This window comes from Ctenopharyngodon idella, chromosome 1 (assembly GCF_019924925.1).
Source record: "Ctenopharyngodon idella isolate HZGC_01 chromosome 1, HZGC01, whole genome shotgun sequence".
NCBI classification, from domain to species: Eukaryota; Metazoa; Chordata; class Actinopteri; order Cypriniformes; family Xenocyprididae; genus Ctenopharyngodon; species Ctenopharyngodon idella.
Window position 1 is genome coordinate 26863396 of NC_067220.1, and position 16001 is coordinate 26879396.

Genomic DNA, 16001 nt, shown 5'->3' on the forward strand with positions numbered 1-16001 from the left:
ATACAAATTTGTGTCCTGATATGTCACAAAAACACGCACACACACACAGCATAATGCTGTTTTTTTTCTCAATGAACAATTTGTGTATACAGAAGATCTCTGTAAACAGCACATAATTCATAAATATGTCTGTTCTGTTCTTCCTGCTCTTCAGTCTTATAGATTTCATTCCCTGTGGCTTGTGAAGACCTTGGAATAATGCACACATGAGCACATGCATGCATGCACATCCATAAACGCACAAAGATAAACTGGCATCACAATATCCTTGGGCCAAACTCTCAGACATCTCATTACTGCCCTGCACATTTCTCTCTCTCTCTCTCTCTCTCTCTCTCTCTCTCTCTCTCTCTCTCTCTCTCTCTCTCTCTCTCTCTCTCTCTCTCTCTCATACTGATTATCATCTCCATCTGTTTTCTCTCTCTCTAGAAGTATGTCCGTGTTAGTCAGTGTCAGCAGATAACCTCATCTCCCCTCTGATCCAGGACCAGTGTCCTAAAGCTTTGCCCCAAAGTATGTTAGTGGAGTGCAGCAACAGCAGTTTTCCCTCTCCGTTAAAAGTCTCAACTCCAAATTCAATCCAGGTTTTATATTTCTCACGTTCTCCTCACTCACTTGGTGAGAGAAACCCTGCACATTTCAAGCTTCATTATTGTTAACTCTTTCCCCGCCAGCGTTTTATTTTTTAATTTGCCAGTCAGCACCAGCATTTTTGATCATATTAAAAAAAAAGAATGACCCCACAATATTTTGTTGTATGAACATGTAAACATTCAATATATCAAAAGAAAAGAACAGAGCCTCTGCTTTAAAAAAAAAGTGTTTTGTCAAAGATTTCGCCCAGATTGGATTCAGAACGATGATCAAAACTACGGGTGAGAGGAAAAAAATCGATCCATCGATGCATCGCGATTCTCTCTCCAACGATTCTGGATCCTGAGCTTTAACCAGATGCGTGATGACGCATAGTGTGCTTTAGAAACCCCCATATTCTGCTTGCTTCCAATTCCTCACACACACATACCGTTCGAACCTTCCGTAAAAAAAAAAAAAAGTTGGGAAAGGTTGAAGCGAATTAAAAGGACATTCACGGGCTTCAGTGCACAGGATGCGCTGTGAGAGACGCGCGCTTTGTTTGATGTTACACTTGCAGTGTGCAGTCTCGGCCGCCGTTTTTTTCCTTATAAATGCTCTACGAAGTCATCATTTATGTGGTTTGGAATGCTGTGGACTTGTATATTTAAAATATGAACCTCACTAACAGAAGGCTGCTTTCAATTTCAAATGCTGACCTGCGCTTTGTTTGAAGAGTGTTCGCACATGCGGCTGTGCGCAACTCTGTGTAAGTGGTTTAATGTACTTCTATGATGCAAAATTAATGTAAACACAGCCAGTTATGTGTTAAGGGATTAAACGGACAGGACAAACCACATTGCTTCTTATATTTCAAAAGAGATCTGTGCGTGAATGCAGCTTATTAGATCTCCCGCTGTCTATGTCATAGACTCACAGTAACAATCAAACAACAGTAAAAATGAAGAAAAATTACTCTCAGTTCTTGAATGGAAAACGTTCAGATAATCTTAAATACTGAAAGCACTCTTTGTTTTTGTTTGTAATATGTTTCTTTGCTCCTCTTTATTATTTGCTACTTGCTTGTATGTTTTGAAGTTATATTAGTTTAAAATTCTCAACATACAATACTTAGAGTACTTATGTAAGGATATGTAAATGTAAGGATTTTAAGATTTTCAAGTCCGTAAACTAATTAATTAATAAGAAAAAAAAAAAATAGATCAAGAATCGTTTTGGAATCGGATCGTGACTCCCAGAATCGGAATCGGATTGGATTGTGAGGTGACTAAAGATTCCCACCCTAATCAAAACATAGATCAAGTAGATCGAGTCCATCAACACCCCCAAAGCTTGCACAGTCCTATACCTCTTTGAGGGTTTGACATTTTTCTCTGTAACATTATAGGCAGTTTTAATATAATGTTTGGTGATCACGTTGGCTTACTTGTGTGTAAACCACTTCTATCCGCTGGTTTACCCAGATCTTCTCTTTGCTTAATTTTGGATCCAGAGATGCTGTACTATTTCAGAAGATCCGTATCAGCGCTCCCTACCACATAACAGAGAAAATACAGATTTTCGGAAAAACTCGTCAATTGCAATCTGTTAAAACTTGTGTATTATTTGAGCAGTAAAGTGGCTCTCATCCTTTTACATCAATGACTCATCGGTGTCTCATAATTATTCATGAGACTGCCTGTAAGAGAAGTGTCTTCTCATAGGATATAACGGCAGCATGTGTTGCTTTCCTATGACAGACACTTCAGACTTTTAGATATCATAGAGACATGTTTATGGATCACAAGTGAGTGATTGTTTTCACTTTGTAAGAGTTTCTGTGGGGCATAAATTATCTTCCATAGACCCTGAGTCTCAGACACAAATGCAATATATAGTAGTAGTAGTGACTTTTATTATCCCCATGAGGAAATTTCAAGTTTCAAAATGCTTTCATACAAAAACATCATCACTGAGACCTGCTTTAACTCTACAAAAACACTGTCTTTCATTTAAGGATTTTACCACCTGTGGCAAGAAGGATTTTTTCCCCCTATTTAAAAAAAAACAAACAAAACAAAAAACACTGGCATCCTAAATGTCTGACCCGAAGGTAGTAGCTCAAACTCATAAAACAGTGGATGCCTATGGTCTGATATAATTTCCATGGCTTTGCTTAGGCATCTAGTTTGGTAGATTTGTTCTAGACCTATCAGAGGGATACCAAGTTACGTGTGTAACCGGTCTTTAGAGTTCCCTGATATAACCGATCAAATGGCCTATGTAAACGCCACAAAATGGAAAAGTTATTAAAATTTAACAGCATATTCGTATTTTCAATGCAGAGTACAAATACAAACGCTGTGCATTTATTAGTACGCTAAGTTATAGATTATATCACAGAATAGGTGTGTATTTGTGTAAGGTACTGTGAGCTTACAAAACCATATAATTGTTCATTTTGTTGTGTGCAATGAGTGAAATAAAACTGGATCAGAAGTCAGTTGTGGTGTCTGCATCCCATCTTTTCCCCCCGCTTCGCAGCTTTCCATGGCTGCTTTTTTAGCGTTTTTCAAAACTGTGGTGAAATATGGGGTTTTATGACACTTTAGGGTTGCGTGATACACCAGTACATAAAAATACTAAGGCACACATTTTTTTTCAAACAGTACAATATCAGCATTGTGACGCATCATGTGACTCCCAGGGAACGCATGAACTGATTAAAAAAAAATTTAATACTTTGAAATGCACTGTAAGTCAGTTTGAATAAAAGTGACTGCCGAATTTAAATTTAAATGTAAAGTGTGCAGTGAGGCAGATAAGTGATAGAAATGGTGGATATTGTGAAAGATTCGCTTACTCCCTTCAACTCTGAAAAGGAGTGCTGTAGAAGCAAAATATGCAGAGGTGAAATGAAAACGGGTTAACCTGCAGACCTTACGGCTGCAAACACTGCTACAAGACATATGTTGCTTCACAAAGCAATACATCAAACCTCACAATGCATCTGTCATGTGCTCATCCTCAGCTATACATGTATTTCAGAGATCCGCAGGTGTGCTTGATAAAACTTACTAAGTTAAACAGACTGAGAGTTAACAACAAATACACACACCCCTAATAATTTTAGAAAATATTTTAATTTAACTGTAATTGTAACTGTAATTTAAGTAAAATAATAACAACAACAATAATAATAATAGTTTTCAGCTATTCTTCAAGTTCAATTCAAGCCTGGAATATACTGTACTACCTGACTTTTAAAATCTGAATCGCTTTTAAAACACTAGGCATTATACACCTACTGACTAGTTACAGAGGAAAAACTAGGCATCATACACTAAACAAAAGTCTGGAAGTGTTTGATACTTATGCCAAGTTCACACTACAGGACTTTAAACATCAGCAGATCGCTGTGCTGTTCTGACTACATGACTTGCTGTCTTGAAGTCGTTGTGGTGTTCACTACGTGACACTACGTAAATGATCCACAACGGGGTCTCACACTACACGAGCAATAGACATTGGGAAGAAATATTATCATTTGAATTAAATTTAATTAAAATTAAATGAACCCTTTCACACATAAGTTTAAAATATTCTGGCTGACCTCCCAGAGTTAAGGCGACCATTAAAACGTTTCCCTTTATTGTTTCCATGATGACGCGTCATGCTTGTCACGTGACACACCGCGGCCACACTGTATCACTGTATGACAGATGTATTGCTTTTCTCACCATGTCATCAACTACCTGATATTCCGATTCTCAAATATTTGCAAGTGAGTGTTTTGTCATTTAAAAACCTATATCATGATCTTGGTCTTAATCTATAATGCAAGATAGGCGCCTTGTTTGCGTCTCAGTTCAGAGAATCCTGTCAGTTGGATTTATAAGCTACAGCACGTGAATTCATCCGTTTGTACTGAAATACATGTGGCCAGTGAACTGGAAGAAGAATAGTGAGCTTTATAGTTACTTACACAATGTTTATCTGATATGAATAAACGTCAGCAAATTATATTTGAATGGATTCATCAGTGACAGTGTATATTTCATTGGCTGTAGCTCGTCGCAACACGTGACACCACAGGATATTGAGACGGCCCGATAGCTCCATATATTTAGCATGCTAGATATTTGTCTGGCGTCAGCAAGGTGTCGGTGACGCGTCAGCGAGCCTCTTTGATGCGTTGTTGAGTAGTTCACACATAAAGATTGGTGAGCGCTGATCACCCGCTGATTTGCCCCCGATCACAGCCCGACCTGTCGGCGAGCTCGTTAACTTGCAAATCGGGCTTAAATCTGGCTTAAAATTCTGTAGTGTGAACTTGTCATTAGTCAAGTCGTTCTAAATACAACAAACTAATGCAGAAACATGCCTTGTTTCTTGGAGATGCGTGACAACTGTGAACAGTATGTCTTCTAAAATCGGAACCATGAAAAAACAAAAAAACAAAAACTTGTTGTTCAGTTTGCTTGGTCCAGACCAAAAAAAAAACATTTAGTCCTGGTCCGATTAGTGTTCAGATTGGCAATTTTATCACTGAACCAAAAGATACTGAACCTAAAGGCATAGGGTTACGTTCTCAACCGGATTTTATGATGTATTGCCTATTTTGAGAAGGAACTTAACAAACATCCAAAACAATGCTGTGTGCTGGGATAAATGGGCTTGTTGTGTGTGCATAGCCTGCATGTGATGGTATTTTGTCCAGCTGGGGACTCTTGAAGAGCTTATAAAATGTGTAAAGGAGTCAAAAAAATCCCTTCGCCACACACACAAATGATCTGCTGCGTGTGATGCTTGTGATGGGCAAACTCGTGACTATGACGAGAGAAACCAATATGCGTTAGAATTCTGTCTTTTTTAGGGTCTCATCTTCCTGTTTTTGGTTCGTTTACATGTGTTTGGTCCGTGTTGTGTTCATATTTCAATCGAACCACACCAGTTCATTTGGAAGTGGACCGAGACCCATATTTTCAGCGGTCTCGGTCCGCTTGTTTGATGCGCACCAGGGTTCGGATGGCAGCGTTCACACATGTTCAAATGAACCGCAATAACAGAGCACTCGCACCAGGCTTCGTTTTAATCGAACCAAACATGACAAGTGTGAACACACCCTAAGCAGCTAGTGTCAACTCCTTCAGACTGAAATTCTGGGCAAAAGTTTAGTGTGTTCTATTCTACTTTAACTTTATTTTTCAGGCAAATCCACATTGCCCAAACCACCTGTTCCCAGATCAGCTGTGATTTAACCCTTATTATAACGCAGATGTCAATATTTCTTCAAATATATTAAGAACAATAAAATTAGATTGTGTAAAAAAAAAAAGTTGTACCTTTAGGGGAATGCTGAATCTCCTGCATTACTGCCATTGGTTGTGTTCCTTCAGTTCATCAGCTTTTGTGGAAATGTCAGTCGAGCAGAAGACAAAATGCTCCTTGTTGTCTTTCTCCTCACATTATCAGATAATTATTTTCTGTCCTTGTCACAGGCCAATTTCCCACCCTGTGTAATTTTGTTTCTTGTTGTATTATCAGTGCCGGTAAAGGTCAGCAGCTGCCTTTATCAGACCAGCCTTATGCTTTCAACCTCCACTCTTCTTTGCCTCTCCTCTTTTGTTATCATCATACACTCCTGTCATTCCTTGTTATTGTGTTGTACATGGCCAGACACTCCATGGTAATCCATCTGAAAATAATATATAAGCAAATATAGCTGTAAGCAGTAGTTAGCGTTATCCGTCAGGTAAAGGAAACTACTGTATAGAAGTAAATGAAATGGACTTTAGAGTTGAATAAAACTGATAGAGCTTGAGTATTTTTAACTTTCATCTACAGTGTCAGTTCTCAATTTTTTGGACCCCAAGGCCACCCATTTCCAACATTTTGAATAATTCATAATTAACTTGCAACTATACTGTACATTCTATCCATCCTATAATTTTTTTAAATTCCATTAGTCACACACCCTTCATGCATACAAAGTATGGTGAGTTTTCGCCATAGTCACAAAAACTTATAGCTTCAAAAGGAATCCAGTTTATGATGGATTTAGGATTTTAACCTTCTCCTGAACAACAATAGTTTGTGGGTTTGACTCTTGCTCAACAAACAAATGAACCAAAATTTCTGAATTAAATTTTTTTGTAGTCAAACTTTAAAAAAAGTTTGTTCATCTTCAGAACACAAATTAAGATATTTTTGATGAAATCCGAGAGCTCTCTGACTCCTCCATAGACAGCAATTTATTTACCACTGTCAAGGTCCAGAAAGGTACTGATGACTTTGTTAAAATAGTCAATGTGACTGCAGTGGTTTAACCTTAATTTTATGAAGCGACGAGAACACTTTTTGTGTCCAAAAACAAAACAAAAATAACGACTTTATTCAACAATCTCTTCTCTTCCGTGTCAGTCTTTTACGCAGTTGACATAGTGAACGCAGTGCAGGCTTCCGTGTTTACGTCCGAATGCCTGCTCAGTAAATTGGCCGACACTGTACACGTGAGCAGCAGCATGCTTGTGATGCTGACGTAGGATCCGGCCAATAATGAGTCGGAGTTCTGGCGCAGAACACGGAAGTGCTGAACTGTGAGAGATTGTTGAATAAAGTTGTTATTTTTGTTTTGTTTTTGCGCACAAAAAGTATTCTCGTCGCTTTATAAAATTAAGGTTGAACCACTGTATTCACGTTGACTATTTTAACAATGCATTTAGTACCTTTCTGTGCCTTGACAGTGGTAATTAAATTGCTGTCTATGGGGGAGTCAGAGAGCTCTCGGATTTCATCAAAAATATCTTGATTTGTGTTCCGAAGATGAACGAAGGTCTTACGGGGTTTTGAACAACATGATGGTGAGTAAATAATGACAGAATTTAACCCTTAGAAATGTATATCAAGGACAATTTTGACTTATTTATGAAAAGACACATATTGTTCTTGCTAAATAGAGTAACTCTAGGAAAGGGGCTTCATGTCAGTCACATATGGAATATTTGTTAAAAAAAAATGTTTTCCTCCTAAAAATATATGGTACCAAATTGAATACAGATATTATATTTAAGAACTTGGCATATATTTACATGTTAGATGTTGTTTTTGAACTAGATTTTTAAATGATTTCTCATTTGTATTATCTTGGACATCGTTATTGTAATTGACACACATAGAGGGATGCAAGGTTGTGCAAGGAAATGTCTCATTCACTGTATGTGCGTGTTTGATAGTTTCTGCTTTTGTCCTCATATACACCGTTGACTTTTGTTTGAGGTAGAGATGAGATTAATGGTTCTTTCTCTAGATGTGAGACATACTGACAGCTGTGACACTGTGTGTCAGTTGTTACAGTGAGTAGATGCATTCACTGATGTCCTGTTTAAAGAGCCCTGCTGTTCACAGAATGCCAGAGTCTCTCAACATAATTGTGTGAATGTGTGTCTGTGTGTGTTGACATTGATGTGTGTATATATTTTAGGGTCTTTCAAAGACCCGTCCCCTTCAGGGAAATGTGTTCTGTCATATTGGGACAATCTGTGGGATTCTGCCACTCTTGAGCAAAACACCATCTTTCTAAAAGTTCTTTTCCACCAGAATGGTTTGCGTTTTGAAGCCAGAGCCCATTCTTGGCCAGTTCTTAGCCAGGCAAACTGGAGTCTGTCACAAATTGGCTGCATGTTTCCACAGGCTGGACAAACAAACAGTGACCTAATGCTACAACGTGTTGTTTACCTGACTATAACCAGTGTTAAAACAAACATTGCATGTCCCGGTGTTTGTAAAGACAGTATGGCACTTCTGTTTTGCATACTGGGAGTGATTTTAGTGTACTGGCATCTCTCATAAAACTGACATAGACAACATGAGCATTCTCCGCACCCTGTTCTCCGACTCCATTTGAGAGAGTTGAGCTGATCGTTCTGACCTGCTTTCCTGAGGTGGAAACATGTGGAACGGTTCTAGAATTGTGACCGGCCCAGAACCTGAATGCCAACCATGCTGGTAGAAAATACCCTGGGTGGGTCTAGTTCTCACAGTCATGGAAAACCTGGAAAACTTGTGATTTAAATGACTATTAAAATAAATAAAAAGTCATTTGATTTTATGAATAAAATCTTTAAGAGTCATAGAAAATGTCTGTCATTTAATATTCAACTAGCCAATCCTTTTCAACACAGATATAGTTTAACAGTTTCAATGTTGTATTACTGCGTTAGCTAAGCTAATCGATTTGTTAGCATGTAAACCCAACTGTTATCCATATTAATAGTGACACACAGTGACATGTTTTTTTTATTTTTTTTTTATTAGGGATGCACTGAAATGAAAATTCTGGGTCGAAACTGAAAATTCAGGATGCATTTGGCCGAAAAAACCTAACCTGAAACCGAAAATAATGAATAGTAATATATATTTAATTGATTAATAATAAATTATTAATCAATTAATTCATCTTATTCAATAATCAAGACCTCAGATGGCTAAAACTGAGTTGTACAAACATTTTAATTGCACAAGGAAGTTTTTATATCAACTTTTTAATTACAGAAACTACTCCAGTTTGTTGAAATGTAAACATTTAAACAACATCACCAACAGGTTAAGTAAAAATATAATATGTAATACAGTGCATATATTTAGCAAACTTTCTCTAGAGTTATTTTTTTCCAGAGGCGTAAAGAGTACCTGAAAAACATACTTGAGTAAAAGTACTGATACCTTACATCAAAAATGACCAATTCCAATACGACTTGAGTAAAAGTGTTAAAGTATCTGATTTTAACAGTATTTAAAAGTATTTTACTCGTGCTGAATGTAGGCTCAGAGATGCGCTAGTCCTGAGAGACATGAAAATAAGAAGCAATTGATTAGTAAGATGAGAAATCAAGTTTATTTTCTAAAATCAAAATAAAACTGAACACCTCAATGTTGCAATAAATCAAGGTCGACACAACAACCTTTTAAACGTCTACAAACTCTCAAGTCTCAGTTGAGCTCAAGTGCACAGAAAGGCCATAAGTAAACCAATATCCTTCAAAATGGTCTTGTCAATATAGCGGATCAATAAAACAATGTTAAGTAAATCAAAGTCTACTGTATGTGCTGGTTAGAGCATCATCACCAGCTGAAGTCATTTCCTCATCTAATAAATAAAATATCTGCGATCAGCAACTACCTGCTAATGCACTCACATTTTGTAAAGCATCCTTGTTGACAAGTATAGGTGAGTAAAGGCAAAATGCACAAGATATAATACCTTCAGTGCCCTTAGATGTCGATATCGCTTCTTTATATCAGAACCAAACTGCTGCAGAAAAAGTTAGCTGCCATGAAAAATGTAACGTGTAATTGCATGACTCATCACAAATGTAGTGGAGTAAAAAGTACATTTACTTGTTAAAAAATGTAGTCAAGTAAAGAGTAAAAGTTGCCAATATCTTTGATACTCAGTACAACTACAAAGTAGCCAATAAGATACTTAAGTACAGTAACTAATTGCATTTACTCAAGTACTTTACACCTCTGTTTTTTTCTAGCTAACTTTGAATAGCTTTCTTGAGATAGATGTAATGTTAAGTGACATTGTATAGCCTACAAGCTGTTTCCCCGGTTGAAACACTGATTGAGCGATTACATGAGACAGAATTCATTTCAGTAAGTTGTATGTATCTTTCAACATACCTTCTGGTGTTCACCCTTGTTTATTTTGTGCTGTAACTAGTGAAGAGGAGATGAGATGATCTGTTCACGTGCGCTTGATCCGTGCAGTGATGCTGCTTGAACTAAGGCAGCTAAAGTGATCTGTCACGCCATATTAAAGAGTGCCAAAACAATGTTTATTATTTGAATTTCATAATAAAATCAACAGAATTTTAAACTTGAGACTTGGCTACATATTAAAAAGCACAAAGCTTTTTACGATTATTGGGTGACATGCGCGCTACAAATGTTTGTATTCTTGTTGTATTAGGAAAGAAAAATAAAAAATTTTTGGCCCGAAACCGAAAATAGCTGTTTCGGTCGAAAATTTCAGCTACTGAAAATTTCGGTGCATCCCTACTTCTTATCCAAGTGCAAAATACGACAACTACATTAGCAAACATTATCCAAAATCCTGCTAAAATTCACAGAGCACACCCACAAACCTGATCAATAACTCAATAATTAGAACCTGCGCCATGATTTCAGAAAGTTCATTATGCCTGCCACTAGCTGCGAACATTACTAAATGGCTTAATAATTAAATTATTGTACCACTTATAGTTTAATCTCCTTCCTTAAGTGAAATATCTTAAATCATGGATTTTAATGTAGTATTATAGAAAAAAAATATATAAATATAAAAATTATAGCCTAAAGTATTTTGGTGACACTTTACAATAAGGTTTAATTTGTTAACATCAGATGTATTAGTTAATATGAACTAACAAAGAACAATGCTTCTACAGCATTTAATTTAGTCAATGGGAATTTAATTTACTTTACTAACACATTTTTAAAATCCAAAGTTTTGGTTAACGTTTGTCAGTTCACTGTGAACTAACATGAACAAACAACAAACAATTAGATTTTTACTAACTAATATTAACAAAGATTAACAAATGAGACCTTACTGTAAAGTGTTACTAATATTTTTGTGAAACATGTTAGAATAATCATTGTTTTATTTACAACTTCAAAAAAATTATTTTTGGGACAAACTACCACTTCATAATTGCGTTTTGAAACCATATTGCGTTTTTTTTTTTTTTTCTCAGATAGTCGTATGCATTTTTAATATCTTTATTTATTTATTTATTTATTTATTTATTTATTTATTTTTACGGCATTTATTCAAGTCCTTCAGTTGGTTATGTTAAGGAGCTCTACACTCACGACAGTTATTTTGTTTATTTTTTCTCTCGCCATGAGCACTAGATGTCCAAAACCATCAGGCTGAGTGCCACCAAGAAATACACAGACTGACAGCTTATAATAAACATTAAAAGTTGGGGATAAATTATGTATTAAAGTTGAGTCAACTTACATAAGATAACTTCGTCTGTTTACTCATTTGAACTATAATAATGATTGCTCGTTCAGTGCCATGACCACTGATGTTAGCATTACTTATCACTTATTTGCTATCATCTCTGTGCTCTCTGATCTGAGTCTGACCAAATATTTTAGATATAACAAGATGGTTCTTTCATAATATTATTATAAAAATGGGAGAAAGAAAGTGCAATGCGCAGTATGGCAGAATAAGTCCTGATTTCTAAATGAAAGAGCCAATCATAAATTGGTAAAGTCATTGTGTCACTGAAGAAGCTCTGGTTTAGTGGATCAGGACCCTTGCTAGTGCCAAATTTGTTTTCACAATACACAGTTTCATGAATAAACTCTCTTTCCACCTTTCTCTCGTCCTCTGCCTCTCCTTGGCGCTCTTCTATCTGTTCCTTTTTATTTTACGCTCATTATGTGACATTCACTCTGTTCGGCTCTTTCTCTTTTCTCTGTGAAAGAAATGGGTTGAGGAAAAGAATGAGATGAATAGTAATGTTGAATGGCTTTGATGTCCACAGTACTATCATTAAAATCATCCTGTTTTCCACAAACTAGCAGAAAACACCCAAAAAAAGACAAAAACCCAGGAGTAATAGCATTTTTTCCTGTTTTCTACTTAATCCTTCACTGTAACTGGGTGGGCCAAGTGTCTAATCACCCTATAGGCATCCGTAGCCACGTTTGCATGCACAGAATTTCAAGTTCATTTAGCTTCAGGTTTATATGCACTCTGAATATGGGCTGATCCCATCCATATGTAAAAAGACATTGGATTTCATATATAAATTAAGCGTCTTGCATCGAATCAAAACAGAACATAATTTGTCCTGTTTTTCATATCCCAATGTTTTCTTTTCCCTAGTTATGTAGCCTAGGGCTCAGAACGGAAAATGTTGGGGATGGGGGAATGGTGTGCCTTATTTTGCCACATTGAAAGTAGCAACCTCAATTAAGCAATCTGTAGTTGACGTTTCTTATTTTGACATAAAAAAAAAAGTCTTACTAAGTATAGTTTTTTTAACTTAATCTCCATCTAGTCTTCAGCACACTTTGTATCCTTTAAAAAAAGTAATAATAAAAATAAAGGTAGTCCAATTCTTCACCAATTCTTTTTACACCTGCCACCATGGCTATTGCTTTGCAAATATGCACTACGTGTACACAAGGAGTTTTTTCACAGTATAGGTTTATACTGTTTTTAGCTGATCCTTGAGCTACACAAGCTTACACTCCCACTACCTACAGCTGCTATCATACTGTCTCCACAGAGACTTTAACCCTTGTGATCATTTCCTGTTTTCTGGTAGAGTTCAGTTCCTCTCTCACATTTCAGGTGCTTCTGACACTGTCGCAACAGTAACTGATAAGCCCTTATCACAGTAGGTTTGTTTTTAAATGCATATCCAGTTAATCAGTTGAATACTTTAAATTTCAGTCTTCAAATCTGTCGCTAATGCATTATACTGAAGAATGCATATAGTTTGTAGCTGTAGTTTGTATGTTCATTTTAAGGCTTTGTACACTGTGTTCAGTGTTTGTACTTTGATCAAGGAGCTCTTCTATAGCATGTGACAGACCTCTGCACTAGAGAGAACAGTTGCCTATAATATTTGCTTATTGCGGTTGAAATTATGCCTTGTATGATCTATATAAACTGATAATATTTGGTTTATTTTTGAAAGAGAAAGATTTGCAGACATTTGTAGACTGCAGGTTGATGACAACCTTGAATGATTTAATACTTTTAGTTATACTGGTTAAAACTCGCTTCATGTCCTGAAAAAAAAAAAAAAAAAAAAATGCAGAGTTGTAGTCACTGAGCCCTGCAAACAAACAGCAGCCACCTTTTACGGTTTCTCCTGAATCAAATCAAACAAGCTTATGCTGCATTTATGCCATGTCATAATTATCATAATTAAGAGATGGAAACCCGTGACGTTCAAATCGAAGCTGTTCATGTCTTCGGAATTATGCTTTTCTATGGAACCACTATCAACCCTGAAATGAATCTTCAGCAGGTGGTACAACTCAGAGCTATCTAAGTTGTTTACTTTATTATTGTATTGTAAGTTATGTGCTTTGAGACGTAAGGTAATTTAACGGCGTCTCTCGTCACACTTTGCATACTCTGCTGTGTGTGTTCATGTGTTTTGGAGGAGGCGTGGCTTTGGAGAGCGCTCTGGGAGGGTGGGATCTCATCTCATGCTTTTAAAGCTAGCTTGCTATGCAAAATGTCCTACCCTACTTTTAATTGTTTTATTAAAAATAGTGCAAAAATAGCCACTCACTATCTAGGTGGCCTTGGTTATGGAAGTATTTTTCCTATTTAGTTTGTCAATATAGGCATTTAAAAACATTCTTAAGTAAAAGGTTTTAAGACATGAACCAAATCAGTGAGTTCAGAGATCAGTCACAGCAATACAACCTTCAATTCCAGGCAAAAATCTTTGAAAATCTGGAAAAAAAATAAATAAATACAAGACTGTGCAATTACTACTCTTTTGTGAGTGAATGAACTGCTCATTCCATGAACCACTGTGAATGGAATAACTGGATGTTCAGAAATGATGGTGCAATATGAAACTATTGACTCCAAGTTATGAATTATTATTGATCAAGCATAAAATACTCAAACACATATAAAATATTTAAAGTTTATAACAAAATATTCAAATGTATACAAGTATATAAGTTAGGCCCTTAACAACTAATTGATAATGAAAATAATCAACAACGAATTTGTGCACTGAAAACATATGCCAGTCATTTTACAGTAGTGAATAACACATTTTTCTGGACAAAATGCCTCTGAAAATTTGTGGAGGCATACAGAAAGTGCATGACCTGAATTGTCCTAACCATGAGAATAATTTAGATCTATATTAAAAGCTTAAAACAAACCTTTATAAGCATATAGTTTAACATGATTTGTGCTTTAACAGATGCATGTATTTAAGTTTAGCAGGGAATCCCTTTAGCAGAGACTCCCTTGCAATCTGGACTAGCCTTTATGCAAAACGGAAATACAATATAATTATAAAATTTAAGTCATGCAGTGGGAAAAATGTCTTGAATGCTTTAAAAAAAAAAAAAAAAAAAAATCACAGACTTTACTGAATGAGTGGCGGCATGTGTATCAATCTGACAGAGCTCCATAGAGTAGGAGTGCAATATTTCTGATTAATATATATTTTACTATGTTAAATATGCTTTTTTTTTTTATGGACATTAAATGTACAATAGGCTTGAAATGCTACATTAACACAAGTAATTACATTTTTATTAGCCGTAACTGTAAAGAGAATGGGGTGTAAGTTTAATATTTAGATTATCATCCACTGGTGAGAGAGACTTGGTGTTGAAAACCTGTGTTATGCTCGTGATGGAGTGGCATCAAAACAGTTATTAAGCAATCTTTTGTTCTATCGAAGCAATCTTCACCAACACATTGATATACTCTGATTAATTGTATGATTTTAGATGTACTATAAGATTCTGTGTTTATTTTCCACTGTTGTGTGTTCTGCTTGTGGTTTTCTAAACAAGTCTTTCTTTTTAGTCACATTATCCTTCAATTCCCAGTGATCTCATTCTTAAAAAAAGATCTAATTTCTGCTCAGGGACCTACTGTTTAACCAAATCTACCCTCGGCTGGTGGAGAACTCAGTGGCCAGGGGTGTGTTTCTGGAGAGTCTGGAGCCCTACATTCTGAGCGAGCGGATTGGCTGTCTGACTGCACCTGTCATGAGAGACCTCCTCAGCTACTTCCAGGAGAACGGCATGATGGATAGTGTGGAGGGATGCCTGGTCCACATGGACATCACCAATCTGGACATACAACAGGTGTGTATGTGCATATGCTTCATAGCTGCAGCGCTTTATTGTCTGTATTACATAAATCAACATATGTCATCTTAAAAACATGGATGTTTGTAGGTGGTGCAGATGTGCTGGGATAACCAGCTGTATGACGCCATGATCTACGTCTTCAACAGTGGCATGAACGACTACATCAGCCCCATGGAGGTATGATATAGTGTGTTTAATGTGCTTTGTGCTTAAAGGTGATTTAAGGCTGGAATTCACTACATGACTTTTAAAATCTTAAAACAAAATTTTAAAACAAATATTAAAACACTAGGCATTGTACACTTGCCAAATTTGTAAATGGTTATAGAGAAGAACTGAGTGAGGAGCACAATTTTTTAAGGCATTGTGAACATATGACAGATGAATACAAAACATGGATGTACAGGAGCTGATTGCAGTAGTTGTTGTAGCACCTTTGTGTTATGAGTCCCAAAGAGATTGAGCCAAGTGCATTTGGATTCGGTCTTGGATGGGTAGTTGTGGTCAGTATGGCAAATTAGAAGTGA

General features: G+C 36.4%; 1 protein-coding gene across 1 annotated transcript in view; it reads left to right on the forward strand.

Moving 5' to 3' along the window:
• The window catches only part of vps8 (VPS8 subunit of CORVET complex), a 130126-nt gene that overhangs the window by 36611 nt on the left and 77514 nt on the right, over positions 1–16001 (forward strand). The window contains exons 21-22 of the mRNA XM_051890633.1: positions 15246–15468; positions 15562–15651. Coding sequence (XP_051746593.1) covers positions 15246–15468; positions 15562–15651 — 313 coding nt within the window. The remainder of the gene's footprint in view (positions 1–15245; positions 15469–15561; positions 15652–16001) is intronic.